Source organism: Antechinus flavipes, chromosome 2 (assembly GCF_016432865.1).
Source record: "Antechinus flavipes isolate AdamAnt ecotype Samford, QLD, Australia chromosome 2, AdamAnt_v2, whole genome shotgun sequence".
Taxonomy (NCBI): domain Eukaryota; kingdom Metazoa; phylum Chordata; class Mammalia; order Dasyuromorphia; family Dasyuridae; genus Antechinus; species Antechinus flavipes.
The window spans coordinates 674026382-674045735 of NC_067399.1; the positions used below are offsets into that span (position 1 = coordinate 674026382).

The 19354-nt window shown below is 46.5% G+C and overlaps 1 protein-coding gene across 1 annotated transcript in view; it reads left to right on the top strand.

Annotated features, from left to right (window-relative positions):
- Positions 1 to 1647: 1647 nt before the first annotated feature.
- Positions 1648 to 19354, top strand: part of PAPSS2 (3'-phosphoadenosine 5'-phosphosulfate synthase 2) — a 63166-nt gene continuing 45459 nt past the window's right edge. Inside the window, exon 1 of the mRNA XM_051982640.1 lies at positions 1648 to 2213. Coding sequence (XP_051838600.1) covers positions 2187 to 2213 — 27 coding nt within the window. The 5' untranslated portion in view covers positions 1648 to 2186. The remainder of the gene's footprint in view (positions 2214 to 19354) is intronic.

Below are 19354 nucleotides of genomic sequence, written 5' to 3' on the forward strand. Positions count from 1 at the left end.
ACGGGCAGGACAACATTGTATGCAACATACACACACACACACACACACAGAGTATATATATTTGTACAGTAACAGGAGCACTGTAACAGGACAACACTGTATACATTATATATATATGTGTGTGTGTATATAAACATTAACATTAGCACTGTAACGGGGCAGAACAACATTGTATGCAACATACACACACACAGAGTATATATATTTATACAGTAACAGGAGCACTGTAACAAGACAACACTGTATACATTATATATATGTGTGTGTATACTATATATATATATATATATATACACACATATATATAGTATACACACACACACATTAACATTAGCATTGTAATGGGCAGAACAACATTGTATGCAACATACACACACACACAGAGTATATATATTTATACAGTAACAGGAGCACTGTAACAAGACAACACTGTATACATTATATATATGTGTGTGTGTGTGTATATATATATATATACATATACATATATACACACACACACACACACACATATATATAGTATACACACACACATTAACATTAGCATTGTAATGGGCAGGACAACATTGTATGCAACATACACACACACACAAAGTATATATACAGTAAGAGCAGCACTGTAACAGGGGTCATCTCGGCACTTCTCATCCAATAGATGCCCTGAACATCCAGAGAGAGCACTGAATATAGAGCGAGACCGGATATTTTTACCTTTGGGGTTTGTCTTTGTCTTTTCTTTCTAGTGCTTTTCCTCCCTTTTAGTCTGATTTTTCTTGCACAACCAGACAAATAGGGAAATATGTGTAGAATGATTGTACATTTTTAACATATAAGTTTGCTTGCCTGCCCTCTCGGGGAGGCAGGGGAAGGAGGGAGAAAAAAATTGGAACACAAAACCCTACTGAAATGTGTGTCAAAAATGATGTCTACGTTATTTGGAAAAATAAAATACTATTTGGGGGGAGGGGGGAAGAATTTTTCAATGATTCGAAGAATCCCAGGGCAGGAAACATTTGGGAGGCCCTTGGAGACAAGAAGAGGGACCGGGAACTCTAGATCAGGGGACATAGATTGAAAAGAGCATTTGAGGAAACTGAGGCCTGAGGAGGCCAAGTGACTTGCTCGAGATCACAAAGACATCAAGCAGCAGACAGAATTTGAACCCAGGCCTTCCGACTGCAAATTGAGGACTTTTTCAGAAGCTGTTTCTTTCCTTTGGTTCATGATTTTGGTTCAGCGACTTCTTGCTTGTGTGACCTTCAGCAAATTATCGCCCTCTCTGGGCCGACTTGCCTCTGGAGTTGGACTTGGTAGACAGTAAAGTTCCCTCCAGCCCAAAAGTCCGTGATCCCAAGTTAATGAATTCACCTTGGCGGTTCCCACTTCCCCAATCTACAAGCTGAGGGGCAGGTCAGGGCGTCTTTTTAACCCCGGTTTCTTAAGAGGAGCCGGGGATCGGTTTTCCACCGTATAAAGGACAGCTATTACACTGAGTGGTTCGTGGATCCCCGAAACTCGGTGGTGGTGTGGGCTGCCTCAGTTTCCCCAGCTGTAACGGGAAAAGGCTGGTCTCTGGGTTCTCCCCTGCGGCTCCTGTGATGCCGGCGCCGACAGTCCCGGCTGAAGCCTAGTTGGGCGCAGCCCCACGGTCCCCCGCCACCTCCAGCTCCGGCCTCGCCTCCTTCCCCCGGGTCGGGGACCACGCCCCGGGCCGCTCCACGGCCCAGAGGTGGCCGGTGCCCAGGGAGGGTGGAGAGGAGGGCGCCGCGGGAGAGGAAGGAGAAGGGGGAGGAGGAGGAGGAGAAGGAGGAGGAGGAGAAGGAGGAGGACGAGGGAGGAGGGTGAGGGAGGAGGAGGAGGAGGAGGAGGAGGGCGAGGGAGGAGGAGGAGGAGGAGAAGGAGGACGAGGGAGGAGGAGGAAGAGGAGGGAGGAGGAGGAGGAGGAGGGAGGAGAGGGGAGGAGGAAGCAGCGGCGGAGGAGGGAAGCCTTTGGGGGTTGGTCAAGGGAAGTGCGACGTGTCTTCCCAGCCTTTTTAAAGCTCCTTCCCCGCTGCTTGCCCGGCTTCCTTCCGTCAGTCCGCCAGTCCTCCCTCCTCGGGGACCGAGCGAGTCCGGCCGCCAGTGCTGCCATCCCGCCCCGCGCCCGTCCCGCCGCCGCCGCCGCCGCCGCCCGTGCCCCCCGCAGCATGTCCGGGATCAAGAAGCAAAAGACGGTAGGACTCGGCCCCGCCGCCCCGGCGGCCCCCGCCCGCCCCCGAGCGGCTCCGGGCGAGCGGAGCTGCCCGAGCCCGAGGTCCGTGCCCCTTCCCAGCCCGTGCCCGCTGGCCCGGCTCCCCCGCCTCCTTCCTTTCCGGGCGCCCCGATCCTGTCCCGCCGGGTAGGCGGCGAGGGAAGGAGGGAGCGAGCGAGGCGCCCGGGTTCGTGGGGCAGGTCTTCCAGGAAAAGGTTTTGTCACTTCTCTCCCTCTCTTTCATCAACTTGCTCTCGTCAATTTGTCTTCCTCCACTTTTCCTCTTTCTCTTCTTCTTCTTCTTCTTCTTCTTCTTCTTCTTCTTCTTCTTCTTCTTCTTCTTCTTCTTCTTCTTCTTCTTCTTCTTCTTCTTCTTCTTCTTCTTCTCTTCTTCTTCTTCTTCTTCTTCTCTTCTTCTTCTCTTCTTCTTCTTCTTCTTCTTCTTCTTCTTCTTCTCTTTTCTTCTTCTTCTTCTTCTTCTTCTTCTTCTTTTCTTTCTTCCTTCTTCTTCTTCTTCTTCTTCTTCTCTTCTTCTTCTTTTCTTTCTTCCTTCTTCTTCTTCTCTTCTTCTTCTTCTTCTTCTTCTTCTTCTTCTTCTTCTCTTCTTCTTCTTCTTCTTTCTTCTTCTTCTTCTTCTTCTTCTTCTTTTTTCTTCTTCTTCTTCTTCTTCTTCTTCTTCTTCTTCTTCTTCTTCTTCTTTTTTCTTTCTTCTTTTTCTCCTCTTCTTCCTCCCCAAGCTCAGTTTTTATAGGAGGAAACTGAGGCACAGAGAAGTGACATGACTTAGCCAAAGTTGCCGGGCTCGTAAGTGGGGCAAAGCCAGGATTTGACCCCAATTCCAGGCCTCTGGCCTCCAGTCTGGAGCTCTTTCTCTGGAGCCTGGAAGCCCGGTTAAGGATGCCTCAAGAATAAAGAGAGGAGACAATCGCCTTCACTTAGCAGAGCCGAGGTTTGGGCACCTAACTTTGCTGCCAGAGTCCAGCCCCTGGCCGCAGAGGGGGGGCAACCACAGGATGGGGCGTAGCTGAAGCCCATTCACCCTCGGGGGCCCTGCACCCCGGGTTTTCAGTCCCATCCCAGTGAAGCCCCAGCTCTTATAGGGAACTCGCTCACACTGACCGGGGCCACAGACTCGCCATGGTCCTGTTTGGCCAAAGTTTCTGCTGACGGATGCTGGGAGGCTTCTGTACACACATGGGCGGGCTCAGTAACTGCTCTGGCTGCTCTTTCAGAGGGTCCTTCTGAAAGGGCTAAGGGACTGGCTCTGAGACTTCCCTGGCCCAAGGAACTCCCAGGTGAGGAAAGTCCCACCACTAACACAGGGCAGCAGCGCCTCCTCTGTGACTTAAGGCTTACAGGATTGGCCCGAGGAGCTGAGTTTCAGGCTCAAGTGGAAATGGGCTCACCAAACCATACATGAAGCTGGCACAAATTGGCTTAGAAAACCACACATTAACTATGGTGAATTTTCCTTTTTTAGAATGTTTCTCAATTATGTTTTAATTTGGTTTGAAACACACGCAAAGTTTATGTAATACTTCTGATCTAGAACACTGAAGGGTTAAAGGTAACTTGTCCAGGGTCACACGGCCGGCAGACCTCAGACTTGGCTTTGACTTGGCTTTCTGTTGTCCACTGTACCATGCCGGATTGGCAAGGGACTTTCCTTATCCTTCCTGATCCTCTCATTTTTTTTTTTTTTCCTGCTTTCATTGTGAGCTTAATGGGGACTGGCCTTAGTTTCCCTCCTGCTCCTAAACCATGCCGGATTGGCAAGGGACTTTCCTTATCCTTCCTGATCTCATTTTTTTTTCCTACTTTCATTGTGAGCTTAATGGGGACACTGGCCTTAGTTTCCCTCCTGCTTCTAAATGGAAAACTAGATGGTGGTTGAGCTGGGACTTATTTCTTTGCTGACGTCATTGTATTTTAAATGACAACAGTAATTTAAAGAAAGCCCCGGAAGAGGAAAGGAGGGAGAGACAGATAGAGTGGGGAGAAATTGAGTTGAATTGACTAATTCTTTATAAAACTGTTGCTTCTTGCTTGGACATATCAATGCTTCTTCCTGCGCATAGTCAATTCAGTTCAACTGAACAAGCATTTATTAGGTCCCTATTAGACCCAATTCCGAGGGTCCACAGACAAAAACGGTTCGGTTCCTGCCCACTTAGTGGCCCACGCGACCAGGGCCCGTACCCCCAGAAGGAAAGACAAAGTCATGGAAGCAGGGAGGAGGGAATGGTACTGAGGAGACCAGGGCAGGCTTCCTGGGGCCAGGGATGTCAGCTTCCACAAGGAGAGGGAAGAAAGGCAGGGCAGACAGCCAGGGCAAAGCTGCTTTCTGAAAGATTGTGCACGACCCAGTGAAAAGTGGAATATGATGAAAAGCATGGGTTACTGGTGCTTGTACTTGGTAAATGAAAAGATCCCTAATGGTCACAGAATCTTAGATTTTAGATGGAAAAGAGATCTTTGAAGATCATGGAGCCTGAATCCCTCCTCACACGGAAGGCCAGGAGCTGGAAGGCTTTATCCAAAGTCTCCTGAGCAGGGGGGAGGCCCTCCTTGGGGCTCCAAACCCAGGCCTCTTCTCTCCCTCCCACTCCAGATTTACCATAAGCTCCAAAAGCTCGTCAGTTTGGCCGTGTGGATCTGGAACTTTCCTTGGGCATTGTCACTAAACAGGAGTTCCTAACCCTGCCCTAAGGGACTATTTAATCCCTAGTGAAAATGGAGAAATGATAATAGCACCCTGGAGAAGAGAGTCCCTCTAGGGAAGGAGAGTTAAACTGCCCCCGAGGAAGCCCTGCCTAGAACAGCTTCTAGTGGGTTGGAGGAGGGAGGAGAGAAGAGTTGGGCTGGCGGCTTGGGGCTCTTAATTGAGGGGGTGTCAGGTCTAGGGCTCTTAGGAAGGGGACCCCATTCCCGGGAACGGCTTGAGCATTAGAATGGGGGAGACGGGGGGAGGGGGAGATAGACAATAAAGATTATAAACTGAAGAATCTCCATGCAATCATGAAATCGCCAGTGACAAATATTCTGCAAACATCTCGTTATTTCATGGACTCATAAGGTTTGGATGGGAGAGGGCATGTGGTCTAGCCTTTTCGTTTTAACAGATAGGGAAACTGAGTCCCAAGAAGCCGCAATCTCTTACACAGAGCTGAGATTCCAGCTTGGGGCCTCTGAAACTATGGATCTCCTGGATCTCCCTCAGGTCTGGGGCCTCCTTCCAGGGAACCTGACTCAGGCCTGCCCCTTTCCTTGGGCCAGGCCCTCTTCTCCCATTCTGGAATCCCCCCCCGGGGCCTCCATTCTGTGCCAGCCCTGGGCTGACCTTTCTTCTGGTCCAGGCTCAGTCCCCAGCCTCAGGTCTTTAACTTCCCTAACTAGTTCTCTTCATCCTCCAGCTCCGTCAGGTACTGTCTTCCCCACCAGAATAGAAGCAGGGCTTGCCTTTCCCTTTTATTTGTATTCCCAGCACTTAGCTGGCTGCCTGGTCCACATGAAGGGCTCCATAAATGCATGCTGCCTCCCTTCCAGTCCCAAGCCAGCGTCTTTCCATCATCATCCTCACAGGGTCTCTCCCAACTGGTTGAGATCCACTCGAATCTCTTCCCCTCTATTCATCCCCCGCCCCAACATTGTCCGGTGAGGCTGTGGGGGGCGTGTGAGCTGCCGGAAGGGCGGCTGCTGCTGGCTTTGGAGCAGAGGCTATTTCACGGCCAGAAATGGCGTTGGCCATCCTCAGTCAGGAGAAGGCTGATTGGTTTTTGGACCCTTTCTCCTGGACTTTCACCTCTTTTATTTTATTTATTTTGAAGGTTAAAATTTAACACACATAAAAAGCTGACATCAAATGAATATAAGATCCACAATACAATACACTTGGAAATCCAGAAATTCCTCATCAACACTTGGGTTAACTGAGGATGGCCAAAGAGCAGAGATAAGCTGGCCACTCCCTTGTGGCAAATGGCAGGAGCAGTTCAGGCCGACTCCCCAGGGCTGGTCCCCCTCCCCCTTTTCTCCTGGGCATTTTCTGCTGCTGGGATGTTGCTCTGGGACCGTTTCTCTGCTCCCTTTGCTGAATTCTCACCATCATTCTTCTACCCCAAGGGCAGGTGTCCCCCAGAGCTATATCCTGGAGCTCCTTGCTCCTTTACATCCTCTCCAGGGGACAATTCATCAGCTTCCATGCTCATCGCTGAGCCGGTGACTGCCACAATCCGAAAGCCATCCCTGATATCTTTCCCAAGTCCCGCTTCTGCGTTGACAGACGAGTGCTGGAACATTTCCCCCCAGATTGCCATCTCAAATTTGGTCAAACTTGTCGGTCTCTTCCCTCCCCCATCCTTTCTCCACACCCTCCCACTTCTGCACAGGGCACTGCCAGCCCTCCATTTCCAGTTCAAGGCTCAAGTTCCCAACCTCAGAACCATCCTGGGCGCTTTCCTCCCTCAGCTGCCATCACCAGTAAGTTGCCGAGTCTTTCTCCATGTGGTCTCTTAGCGTTGTCTCTTCCTTCATACCTCCCTTCCGCATTTCTGGGCTCTGCCCGCTCCAGCTTTCTTCCGTAGAGCCATAAACCAATTTTCTCAAGCCAGAGGTCTGACCACGGCACTTCTTTATTCAAACACCTTTAACGCCTCCCTGTTGAATCAACAATTAAAAAAAAAAAAAAAAAGATGAAGCCCTCAGACTATTACAGGGACTTTGCAATCTGATTGGCTCCACCCATCTGGCCCGGCCATTTCTCTTCATCACAACTTCTCTGTTACGGAAAAATGGAAATACTTAATGTGGCCCCAAACCTGCCATTCCATCTCCAGCTGGCCCTCCTCAGCTCCAGATCTCAGAACCCTCGTTATCCTTCAAGCTGCAGCTCAGGGACCTCTCCTCTAGAAAGCCTGTCCTGTGTGTCCTCCCACCCAATCCCGGCTATTAGTATTTTTACCCTCTTCTCAAGTAACCCCTTACTAATTCAGCGTGGATTGTGTTGTAATCTCTCTCTCTCAGTAGAATATCAGCTCCCTGGAGGCATAAATTGCTTCATTTTATTTTTGTGCCTCCAGCACAGTCCTTGCCCCATTTGGGGGCTCCAGAGCCGTCCTTGTGATTTCATAGGGAAATCCCTTGTCTCTGCAAGTTGGCCCTTTTTTATCTTAATTGCCTAAGGTACTGAAAACTCAATGTTAGTTTTTAATCTGTAAAGGTGTCATGGCCAGGAAGCGACTGGAGAAAGACCTGAATCCAGCTTATCTTGTCTGGCTCCTCCCAGAGAAGGTACCCTCTGAATTCAGTTTTTACCCAGAAGTGAAAGGACATTTAGTGGCCATTTTTCGGACCAGGGAACTGAAGGTACCAAATGCATCGGCCCAGCCCTAGGCCCGCAGCTAATTGTCAGGGGAGGTGAAAGTGGAAGGTCTCTAACTCCCGGTGGTTTCCAAATCCCAGGCTAAGCGCCTCTCCTACTACCTCCTGCTGCTTCCCACTGGCTACCCTCCTCCTCTTGGTATTAACATAATTAGCATCAGGGCTGGAGCCTTAAGGGGAGGCAAGTCTAGGAAGGGAATTGCGGCTCTCCATCCGAGTGCCCAGAGAGGGGGCTGTTTATCTCAGCGTCCATCACCGTGCGGTAATGGGCCTTGCTGAGTCATTTTGGTCAGGATTCTGGAAAGATTTCCAAGACCAGGGGAGAAGAGGGCCTGATGGGCCCGTGGGAGTGGAGGCAGGGCAAGGGAAAGCTTTCACTGCAGCTGCCTGTGGCCCACCTGGGGCTGAGCAGGAGGCGTGGAGAGCTCCTCAGAGCCCTGGCTCAGCTGGACCAGGCTCTGTTACCTTTAAGTCTTGTGTGAAGGTCGCGGGAGAACACAAGCACCTTGAGGGCAGGGACTGTTTGTTTCATCTTTGATCCTGGCACATAGTAGGTGCTTAAGACTAATAAACCCTGAATTCCTTTGAATTGCTGTGACCCCAGTGCTTTTCTTTCTCCCCCCAAGGCCAGCATCTCATCAGTGTTCACGATCCTTCAGGGTACTTTGTCCTTAGCGAGCAGGGACTGTTGGGGTAGAGAGGAGCCCCAGATTTTGGAGTTTGGGGATCCGGCTTCACTTTGGTTTTCTGAGTGTGGGTTTGCCCTTTTCCTGCCTGGCGGGATGTGCTTCCACCTTAAGCGTTTTGCCGTGTGGCCACCAGCTCGCCCTGGTCTCCTTTGGGACCTTTCTCACGCCCTGGAGTCACGTTGACCACCAGTCCCTCCGCCCATTTCCTTAAGCCAGGTTTCACGTTTTTGGCTAAGACGCTTACCATTTCACACTTCACTTCCCTCCAAACAATCAGGAGCTCTCCTCTCACTGAGATCCTCTTACATCTTGTTTGTCCACACCAGTACACAAGGTACTGAGGGAGGTTGTGCAGTGTTTAGAGCTTTGGGCCCGAGTAAGGAAGGCCTGACTTCAAATTGGACACTGGCCGAGTGATCCGGGCAAATCGGTTAACCCTGTTTGCTTCAGTTTCTTCAGCTGTAAGCAGAGGGGAGTAATAATAGCATCTACTTTCCAAGCTTGCTACATGGATCAGATGAGACATTTCTAAAGAGCTTGGCACACAGTAGGTGCTATATAAGTGCCTGTTTTCACCCCATGCCTCAGTTTCCTTCTCTATAAAAGGAAAACCTGATAAACTATAAGTTCTTTTCTTATTTTAAATCCATGAATTTATGGTCCTGTGATTTAGGCAAAATAACAGGATTGGTTTTATATTTTTGAATGAAAAATATGATTTTCTCCTTCACTTTGAGTTTGTTCTTATAACGCCTTTTTTTTTTTTTTTTTTGGTCTTTTTCTGTTTGGAGAAATCATGGGATGCTAAAGTTCTTCCCTCTGTGCTCTCATTGGCTTCTCCTTCTGTCCAAGTCCAGCTTGCACAGATGACCCCAGTGAGGGCAGGATGACCCCAGTGAGGGAAGGATGGCCTGCACCTGCAGACTTGCAGCTTCCACACGTTGAGTAATATGAACTGGGGGATCACGATGCCAGGACTGTAGGTTGGAGCAGGTTCAATCAAATCAGCTATTCTTAGCAGGTCCCAGAAGCTGATATTTCCCTCCCAGAAGCACCTGTTTTCCTTGTTTCCCCTGTTTATATAATCAATGTTTTCCTCGTGGTCTCCACTCTTGGCTTGCTCTTCTTCCTCTCTGCCGCCTCTTAGATTTCCCTCAAACTTAGATTTCATTGGCACAGAGTGGGCACTTCCCTGGTACTGATTGAACGGAACTGAACAGAATGGAGCAATGGCCATTGTCTAGGTCTTCCAGGGGGCCTAAAATCCCAGAGAAGGACACAGATCTTCCAGACTTCATCATTAGTCACGTATTTGAAACAAAAGGTTTCAAAAATCATTTTTCATTACGTCATCTGTTTTCAAAAGAAATGCCCACACAGATAGGAAGGGATGAAGACAAAGTAAACCCAGACACTAGGGTGCATTTGCCTGTTAACAGAGACTTTTGGTGAAAAGGCCCTTTGCCAAAATTGAGCAAAACTTTTCCCAGAATTCTCCCGGTCTATGAGTTTGATGACTGTGGCAACAAAAGAAATGAGGTGCTTTGGGTATGGCATGTTCTTGGAGAAGCTGGGCGTGCTCTTGGGATCACTACTTCCTTATCTAGATGTTCACTAACCACCCCTTTAATTAGAGAGCCTAGAATTCTGCCAGGAGTCAAAGTCAAGTTCACTAGGCTGGGTTGGCAGCTGCCATTTTCTTGATTTTGTAAAAATGGAAACATCTGCTTTTCTGTGATTCTGGGGGACTGTTCTCCTTTTCCGCCATTACTGACAGTATTTAACCTGGAAAATAAGAAAGGGGAGGCAAGGCTGTTCTTGAGTTTTAGAAGGCTAGCCCAGGAAAGAAGGGGTCGGGATGATCAGCTTTGCCCTCGAGGACCAAACTAGAGACAAAACAGGTGATGGAGGCTTGAGGGCAGGACAAACTTCCCAACAGTGGGAGCTGTCCCCGAGTGGCTGGGCTGCCGGGCCAGGGGGCGGCCTCCAGCTGGGTGTCCCCTGGGCCACTGTGTGGTCGGAAGGATTCTGGGTCAGGCAGAGATGGCAGCTCAGGGCTTTGCTGGGGCCTGATGGAAACCTCTCCCTGCTCCTAATCCAAGTGTGCTGTTTGCCAGCAGACAGTCAGAAGGGACCTCATTATACTGAAAGGGCCACCTTTGGGAGGGGAAAGTCTGACTCCCTCCTCTGGGAATAGTCAGGTTGTTTGTTTCTGCAGAAATGAGAGACGTCAGGACTGGGAAGGGAATACACCCCCCCACACACACACACCCCCAGCCCCATCTGGCACCTGGCAGAGATCCCTCCTTCACTGGGTACCTGCCTTGGCAGCTCCTTTCCCCTAATATCTCCAGGTAATAACAACCAATTGAATTTAGCCCGAGCCCTGAATTCCCACTTGCTTGGCTGGAGTCAGCAGCAGAGAACAGCATTTGCCTCCTTCCTCCCTTGCCTGCTCGGTCCCTGTCTCCTCCCCCAGCCCCTTCTTTGGGCTGTACTGTGGGAGGTGAGGACTTCCTGGGTTTGCAAAGAACCCTTCACCGAGTGAGAAGCAGCCCAGCTTCCCCTCTGCAGGCCAGGCCAGACCACCAGCCCATTACTGAGGATGCTGCCTGAGCACAGCCATCCCTGGGGAGGAGACCACGGGTACACTTAGAGTGATGGTCTCTCATTGCCCCCACTGCAAGGCCACGGGGTCTCCCGCCAGGCTCTGTAGGTGAGGCTGCCAGAGTCACCCTACCCCAACTTGTCTGCCTGAGAAGTGGGCCAGAATAACGCTCCTTAAGTCGACATGGAGAGGAGTAAACAGTGAGATTTGGAATGCAAAGATCTGAGTTTAAATCTCTGACTCTGCTGCTTCCTAAGCATATAGCTCTATAGGATCACACCCTCCTCAGGTCTCAGTTTCCTCCTTTGCAACACGACAAGGCTAGACTTGATATAGAAATGTAATAGTTTTTTTTTTTTAATAATATTTACTCATGGGGTCCTTTTGGGCAACTTATTTAATTGCTTCCTATCTCAGTGTTCTGGTCTGTAGGATGGGGATTGTCTCACAGCGTTAATGAAAACATTATGTAAACATAACTAAAAGCTCTATGGAATTATAAACGGTTGCTGTTGATTTTTCACTTATTTGACAAATGCCTTCTGTGAAGGAAGCACTATGGAGGGAGATACACATTTTAGGGAGGACACAGCCCCTGTCCTTATGGAGCTGCCAATATTATTTTTCTTTTTTTCTTTTTCTTTAATATATTTATTTTCCCCAGTTACATGTAAAACAGTTTTTTTTTGCTTTTGTTTTTAAAAATTTGAGTTCCAGATTGTCTCCCTTCCTTCCCATTAAGAAGGCACATGTGAATGAGCTGCTATTACTAACTGCATTTTTAAAAAGTTTTTTGATAGTAAATTTATGTATTTTTTAATACACATTGCTTTATGAATCATGTTGGGAGAGAAAAATCAGAGCAAAGGGGAAAAACCATGGGAGAGATAAAAAAACATAAAAAAGAAGTGAACCTAACACAGGTTGATTTACATTCAGTCTCCTTAGTTCTTTTTCTGGAAGCAGATGGTGTTTCCTGTCCAAAGACTATTAGGATTGCTTTGGATATTTTTAAGTTAAAAAAAAAAAAAAAAAAGGTGAGCCACCTAATGAGGCACTGTGGTGGGAGGAGCAGACCACCAGATTTGGAACCAGATTGGAGTCCAAAACTCTGTGTATAAGCTGAGGCAGGTTCCTTCCCCTGTCAGAGCCTCAGTTTCTTTCTTTGTAAGAAGAGAGGATTAAACCCCATGGCCTCTGAGGTCTCTTTCTGCTCGGTTTCTGCTTCAGACCTGAGGGATGGCGCCCACTGGTAATCCCTTCTCCGCCCCCCTAGTCAGTGTGGTGGTGAGTCTCCAGGTGATTACGGTCTCTCCCCAGTCCCTCAGTCAGAAGACGAATGTAACTGGATTCAGCAGCCCCTCCCCAAGATGCCGTGGACGGCCACCTCCCTTGCCCCGTGCCATCTCTTCCAGGGGGCCAGCATTCTCCCTGAGCAAGCCTCCACGAGGCCCTTTAGCCTCTGCCAGGAGCCAGGGTTTTTGGAGAGCGGTGAGCGAGCTGTTCTCACTTTCCCAACACAAAGTCTCCTTGTTAGAGCTGTTGACTCAGTCCATGGAGAAGACTCCTGGAATGAAATGAATTGCAAGGCCTTCTATGAAACTCGAGACCTCGCCCTGCCTGTCCCCAGGGCTTTGCACAGCCGGCTATTCATGACTTATGAGGTCCTGGAGCCTCAGGAGCTCCAGGCTTGGGCTCTGGGTGGGCCACAAGCTTCCTTGGCATTTCCTTAGCTCAGAATCCAGCAGCCTGCTTTGGATGCACAATGGAGGGGCTGAAACCAGCAGGAATAGAACAGGCGAAGTATTCAGAAAGGACACAGATTTAGCCCCAAACACCTACAATCTGCCCTCTGTGAGCTGGGTCTCCCATCAGTGCTTGGGCCAGGGGGTAGGCGCCCTCAGTGAGTGCTCATCCATAAAAGTGAGGGAGGGGCTAGAAATGCTCAAGACCCCACCTGGCTCTGATCCTCCACAGGAGCTTACATTTATGTCACTTTAGGATTTGCTAAAAATCCCACGTTATCTCCTTGGAACTTTGTGAAGTTGGTGTTATTATTATCCTCCCTTTGCAGGTAGGGAAACTGAAACCTCAGCAAGGAAAGTGACTCATGGCCTCAACATAAGGGAGTGGAACTAGAATTTGAAGCCCAGGCTTCTGACTCCAAACTGAGGGCTCTTTCCACTTCACCATAGTCCAAATTACCCTCCTCATACAGGCATCATTATGGACTAAGATAATTTCCTTTTTGTGTTTGTTTTTTTAAGAAGGTAGTTGGGAAGTGTGCTCAGGTCCATTCAATAAACTAAACTGAATCCACCTCTGAGATTCCAAGTGCCCCATTTGGACTTTTGAATTGTTTAACTTTTTTTTTTTTTTTTTTTTTTACTATTCATATTTGAGAGGTTTTTTTTTGGGGGGAAGAGCCTTGAAAAGTTAATGTACTTCTGTACTTTCTTATGTTTCTTTTTCCACAAGTGCCATGCAGAACACGAAGTACCTGCTCCATCAGGAATGTTTTTAAATTCCATTGATATCTGCTTCTACCAGATAACACCCTGGGCTAGGATCTGATGACACCTTGTAATTAGGAATCTTAACGTTTGGCTGGGAGCTTTGTGTCATGCAGATTCTCTTTGACATTCACTAATTAGCTTCCGTACACATTCTGGATTGGGCCCTTTATTGTGAGAAACTTAGGTTATAATTAAAAGTTGATAGCTTTATCCCTACCCGGTTTTGTTGTGGACATATTGTGTAGCAACAGGGTCCCTTTCCAGATGAAACCCAAACCACTTAATAATTATTCAAATGCCTTAAAACCCTTAAAATGGTGAAATTGGTGTTTTCATTTTTGGTGACCTAGATATTCAGGGTTCCTCCAGTTGCTGCCCAAAGGCTAGGCCTTTCCTCTCCATGTTCTGATCCCTTCCCAGGCACTGTCAGAGCTTCGCAGTTCCCTCCCTTCAGGCTCTGATGAAGCCAATTTATGTGAACATAAAGTGAGATAACAATTACAAAGGGCTTAGTGCAGTGCCTGGCACAAAATAGGTGCCCAATCATAAGTCAATAACATCAATAAGTAGTTGTTCAACATCTGTCTGTCTTTGTACCATCCCTTCCTCCTTGTAAGCTCCTATTTGTACAACTTGTCTCCTCAGTACCTCTCCCAGGGCCATGCATGTAGGACAGGCTCAGTTGAATGAAAGGGAAGGTTTTGAATAGAACTCTAAAGATGGTACCGTGTAACTCTTCACTTATCCAGAAACTCGGGTTTATATGTCAGAACTCGCTCTCATCTGGAGTCTATGATCTCAAGACCTGGTTTCAATTCCTGGCTCTGTCAGCAGCCTGTGTGGCCCGTATGGCCTTGGACTGGTCATGGCCACCGTATCCTTCTGTGCACAGTTTCTTCCTGTCAAATGAAGACGTTTGCCTAGTTGATGTCAGAAGTGCCCTCTGGCTCAAAATTGGTGACATTCTATGATCCTATAATTCCCTGTTAAAAAGGTCAAGCTCTCCCATTGCAGGCAGGGCCACCTCTAGTCTGCCTGGTCTGAATAGTATCACTGAACTCAGATGGCTCAGGAGGAGAAAGAGAGTTTGGTGACCTTGCACAGACCTCTCTCATTCAAGTCAACTGACTTGCAGGTCATGGTATGACCTTCCTGGTATCATGGTCCTCTTTGAGAATGAAGGACAAATAACAATTTCCTGTTATGATACAAACTGTGACCCATCCATATCTTCTTCTCCTTTTCAACTTTTGGCCGTGGATTCCCTTAAGTGCATCCTAAGAGGGCTATGCAATAGGCTGAGGGCCTTCTTTGATTTCTCTTATAATGGGAAGTGAGCACACAGGCTATCCATCTGTTACTCCTGGCTTCTATCTCCTGCCTCCTTAACTAGTTCCTTTTTTTTTTTCCCACCCATGATAGTTTTCTTAACCCCTGCCTTACGTAATTCCTTTTCCCAACAGAAATCATCTATGGATTATATTTGGATAGGAAATTTCAAACCTTCCATTTCATTATAACAAAGTAGAAATACTCCACGATTATAGAAGGAACAGAAAATTTTTTTATGCTTTAATTTTTGATTTCTTCATATCAACATTCCTGCATTTAGAATTTTGTGCCCTTTTTGGGTTAAAAAATTTTTGTGGCAAAAGTTCATCAGCAAGGCCACATCCCTTGTGATGTTCCGTACCGAGGAACAGCTCTCTGAATGATCGGCTTCTACAGCCATTTGCAGACTTGGGCAATGCAAGATGAAGCTTCAGATAGAATTCTTTCTTCATATCTCATGTATAATAAGTGATGATTTCTCAGAAGAGACTTTCGAGGTTCATTTATTGGAAAAAGCAGACCCAAGAAAATAAAATCCAAACTGACATTTATTTAGCACACTCAAGTTTCTGACGTCCTTTATCCCCATTTTGTGGCAACTCTGTGAGGCATAGGGGTTTACCATCTCCATTTTCCAAACAAGGAAATTGAGATTGAAAACCTTAAGCGACTTGTCTAGGCTTATCGACTTGGCAAGTGTCAGAGAGGGGGTTTGAAGCAAGCTCTTCATGACCAGACCCAATGCTCCTTCTCACAAGTTACTCATAAACATATTGGGACAGCTCTAGCTGTAAGGGACCCTTCATTTCACAGATGAAGGGACTGAGGCACAGAGATTTGAACCAAGGGCTTCTGACTCCTTTGCACCTTACTGGGCTTCTTCCTACCTCAGCTTCCTCCTTCCAGAAGCTACCTCACTTATTAGCTAATGTTCCCTTCAGAGGGAACTCACGTGCCATCTGATAGAATGCCAACCTGGGTCTTCCCAGCCAAGCTCTAGTAGTTGGAATGCTCAGGATGGTGCGTGCTGAACACCCAACCAATGGGCAGCCCTTGCATCTGCCCATGATTAATCTAGAAGGTTTTGAAGATTGAACGGTTGGCAAGCCTTCTTGGCTGGGCTAACAGCTGATCCAATAGAAGGTAGGGAAGTTGTATTTGCACATGTCTTCTCTCTTCTCCAGTTTCAGAGGCAGCATGAGTTAGTCGAGAGGAAGGGTGGACAGCTGGGTGGGCCCAGAATCCGAAAAACCTGAGTTCAAATCATGCCTCAGATAGTTACTATCTATGTGCAAGTCACTTAATTCTGTTTGTTTCAGTTTCCTCGTTTGTAAAATGGGCTGGAGAAGGAAATGGCAAAAACAAAACAAACCAAAAAAAAAAAAAAAAAACTAAAAAGATTTCAAATGGGATCATGAAAAGTTGGACAGGGCTGAAACACTGAACAGAAGCTGGATGGGTTAGTGGACTTGGATTCTTGAACTTAGATTCAGAAAGAGCCTGGGTTCAAATCCAAACAATAGTATTTGATAACACTGTGACCATGGGCAAGTTTTTTTTCTTTTTAAACTTTTGAGCCTTTATTTCCTTCTCTATTAAATGAAGATATCAAACCTCAACATTATAGCATCAAACACAATAATGGGATTAAGGTGTTTTTAAAATCCTATTGTAAATGTAATAGAAACAACAGCTGCTATCAATGCCTCATGTAAACAAAGGCGTACTTAGTTGATCTCACTGGCAGGTGCAAGCACCAAATGGCCCAGCCAGAGGAATAGTTAGTGCAGGCTCCCCTACAAGAACACAGATTGATTTCCAATCTTGACTTGCCAACTGGGGCACAGGGGGAATAAACTGAGAGGGGCACAGCTCATTTCCTTCCCTGGAGGTACCCTGGCCTACCGTGGGATAGGCAGCCTGGGATTTAGGGTTCATAACCAGCTTGTCTTCTCACTAGCTAGAAAATAAGTTTTAGAGCATGTCAGAGGCAGCAAATGTGTGGTCTTGTTGCCAGAACTAGATTAAGGTGTAATTCGTAAGTAGTTAACAAAATATAGAGAGATGTAATAGAATATAGATGATGTTAATATGTGGTTTTCTAAGTCAATATATATCCCAGAGGAATCTTCAGGTGTTTAAACAGCCTCTGATCTTATTGATTTAGCTTATTTCTAAGTTCCTTTCTACTTTGGAAACCTGTGGATTTCATTATCAAACAGCAAGATCTTCAAACTAAGTAGAGGTTAGTGAACTGGCCTTTGGCAATATTGATTTAAATAACATTGGATAATTAAGTTATACTAAGCTTTTACTGAGTTGCACTTTTGTGCGGGTAAATCTGAGTCATTGCAAATTTAAATTCATATGAGAAGAAAACTTCTAAAGTTACCTTCCCTTTACATTTGTGCAAATACATTTCTGTACATGTAGCCTCATTAGAATGTAAGCGCTTCGTCACATTTGGCAAGTATGCCCTCAGGTATTTTATACTGTCTAGATTTTTTAGATGGTCTTAAACAATATTGTATACTATTGCTGACACGTTGTGTAGTTTCTCTATTTTCCACTTTTGATTAAATTTATTTTAATTTTAACTTTAAGATCATGATTACTATTCCTGCTTTTTTAAGTAATACATTCTTCTGCTGCCCCTTTTAATTTTTGTATATTTTTATGTTTCCTGAAAGCAAAATATTGTTGAATTCAAAATTTTAATCTGCTACCCATTTCTGTTTAATGGGGAAATTTGTCTCATTCACATTCTAAGCTACAATTACTTGCATATTTTCCTTCTTCCTACTTTTCCTCACTTCCTCCTCATCCTATTTACTTTATTTCTCCTCACTCTTTTTCTTCTACCCACTCCTGACCCTTCCTATTCCTTAACTTACCCACCCCACTAAAAGTCCCCCCCCTCATCCTTTCTCCTTACTCTATCCCCTTGCTCTCTTATTTCTTTTTGAATTTAGACTTTCTCCCTCTCCTTTTCCCTTTCCCTTTCCTCCTCTCCCTCTCCCTTTCCCCTTCCATTCCTTTTCCTTCCCTCCCCCCTCATTCTTTCTCTCTCTTCCTATATACACACATATAACCTCTCCATATATGTGTATGTATACATATTTACATAGTCCCTCTCTCCCCTATACAACTTCTTTTGTATCAGATTTTTTGGGGACCAATTCTAGTTTTCAAGGAACTATTTTCTGCCTGAAATTTTTGATTCTCTTTCTCAAGTTGGTTGACTTTCTTTTAATAATTTTCTTGGATTGCTCTTAATTTTTTTGTAATTTTCCTCAATTTCTTTTATTTGGTTTTTAAAGTGACTTTAAAGTTCTTCCAAGGATTCTTTTTGAATCATAAATTCTTTCCTGGTTGATAGTTTGTTCTGTACCAGTGAATTTCTGGAGGCCACTTTGCTATCTAGCTGTCCTCACATTTTTTTTGGTCATTGTTCCTGGCCTTGTGTGTAGATAAAGATAAGCCTGTTGATAGTAATTAAGAGATAGAGTGGAGGTTTAACTGTTGATAGAAACTCCTGATTATTTGGAGAGATTTCCGTTGTGTGCTGTGGGAGCAGAAAATTCTCTGGTGAGCTGTGGCGTTTAGCTGAAGTTCTATACAAATAGAAAATGGCAGCAATGGTAGGTAAAGGAAGCTACATAGCAGAGTTGTGGAATGAGAATCAGGAGTGATAAAGCCCAGAGTGAGCTGAGGCTGGAAAAAAACCTCAAGAGAACAGAAAAGGGATTGGGAGGTGACTGTGGTTTTTGTTAGACATGAAAGGAGGAGGATCAAAGGTAGGAGGATTGGGCTGGTTTTTATGATAATGGTTATCCAGGAGAAGGAAGAGCTTGGAGTTCCATCTTGCTTCAGGGTTGTTCCCTCTCCCTCCCCCCAAGAAGGACAGATAAAAAACTAACAGATGGGGGTGAATACCTAGGTAATAGAGCTAGGTGGTGGGAGGGCACCTAGTTGCTCTTGATGAGATTCGGTCATTGGTCCAGATGAACTGTATTCCGGGGTACGCAGACCAGATAGAATTGTTGAGCCACCATGTCAGGGATGTTTAAAACCTTGAAGATGATGTGCTACAGGATGGTATTCTGCTTAAAAAGCAAACAAATAGGGGCAGCTAGGTGGCACAGGGGACAGAGCACCAGCCCTGAAGTCAGGAGGATTTCAGTTCAAATCTGACCTCAGACATTTAGCACTTCCTAGCACTTAACTGGGCACTTAACCCTGATGGCTTCAGCAAAACAATAAAAACAACAACAAAAAGGAAGAGAGTAGAATCTATAACCCCTAAGTCATGAAGCTTGCCTTGGATTCCTGGGAAAAAATGCTAGATTTTTATTAAAGGGATAGTGACCAGCCAGAAAAGGAAGTAGCGGTGGTTACAGAGCCGAGGTGACTTTGCCAGGAATGGACCGTGCCTTTTGTGGGGCAGAGAAACGCCATTTAACCATGCTCCCCTAGCATTTGTGCAGAACAGAGGGAGAGAAGGGGGCCAGAGGGCCACACGGGCAGCGAGATTCAGATGGCCAGATTGTCGGGAGCAGTTTGACGTTAGCATGGAAGGAGGTGTCCCATTGTGTCCTAG